The sequence below is a fragment of the Penaeus monodon genome, chromosome 29 (assembly GCF_015228065.2).
Source record: "Penaeus monodon isolate SGIC_2016 chromosome 29, NSTDA_Pmon_1, whole genome shotgun sequence".
In the NCBI taxonomy this organism is placed as follows: Eukaryota; Metazoa; Arthropoda; class Malacostraca; order Decapoda; family Penaeidae; genus Penaeus; species Penaeus monodon.
Genome location: NC_051414.1, coordinates 2590963 through 2591692, shown reverse-complemented (window position 1 = coordinate 2591692; position 730 = coordinate 2590963). Strand labels below are relative to the sequence as shown.

At 39.5% G+C, this 730-nt stretch overlaps 1 protein-coding gene across 6 annotated transcripts in view; it reads right to left on the bottom strand.

Annotated features, from left to right (window-relative positions):
* Positions 1-730, bottom strand: part of LOC119591899 (calcium uptake protein 3, mitochondrial-like) — a 50562-nt gene that overhangs the window by 3572 nt on the left and 46260 nt on the right. For all 6 annotated transcript variants that reach the window (XM_037940647.1, XM_037940648.1, XM_037940650.1 and 3 more), the window contains one exon: positions 224-381. In XM_037940647.1, the coding sequence (XP_037796575.1) occupies positions 224-381 (158 nt within the window). The remainder of the gene's footprint in view (positions 1-223; positions 382-730) is intronic.

The following is a 730-nucleotide window of genomic DNA, read 5'->3' as shown; positions in this document are numbered from 1 at the left end:
ACAAGGTAGAAAGGGAGTATGAGAACAAAGAAAAAGAAAGAGATAATGAAGAGAATGAAGAAATGACCAGGGAAGGAGAAGAAGAAAAAGAAAGTAGGAAAGGAAGAGCCTAAAACAAAATCTGGTCCTGACAGGAGATTTTAGCAATGCTAAATTCAAGCACACCCTACTTTTTACTACATGTGTTACTGACATTACACACAAACAACCCAATTCTTCATACCTTAAAGCCACGATGAAGCCTGTCACGCATGATAGCAATAAATTCCTTGTAACTCAGCTGGCCGTCTCCATCATCATCGAAGATCTTAAACACAGTATCTACAATGTGTGGACTGAGCTCTGTTCCAGTGCAGATTTTCACAGCCCGATGAAACTCCTCTGAAATGGGTCAAGTAATGATGAGTGTGGAAGAGCGAGCATAACCAGAATAGCACTCTGGACTACATGGTTTATGTGTGGCACAGACAATAAGCATGGACATATCATGTGATTTGATTCTCCTAGACGAGTCCTATTATGGCTTACTGATAAAAAGAGAGTCGAAAGAGGGATAGATAGAAGGATATTGGATGAGGGATAGAGAAAGGGAAACTGGGATAGAAGGTTATCAATATGGTAATTACACTAGGGACAGAAGGCTATCAATATGATTATTGCACTACGGAGAGAAGGTTATTAATACGGTAATTACACTATCGATAGAAAATACACTAGGTCTGCCCATAAA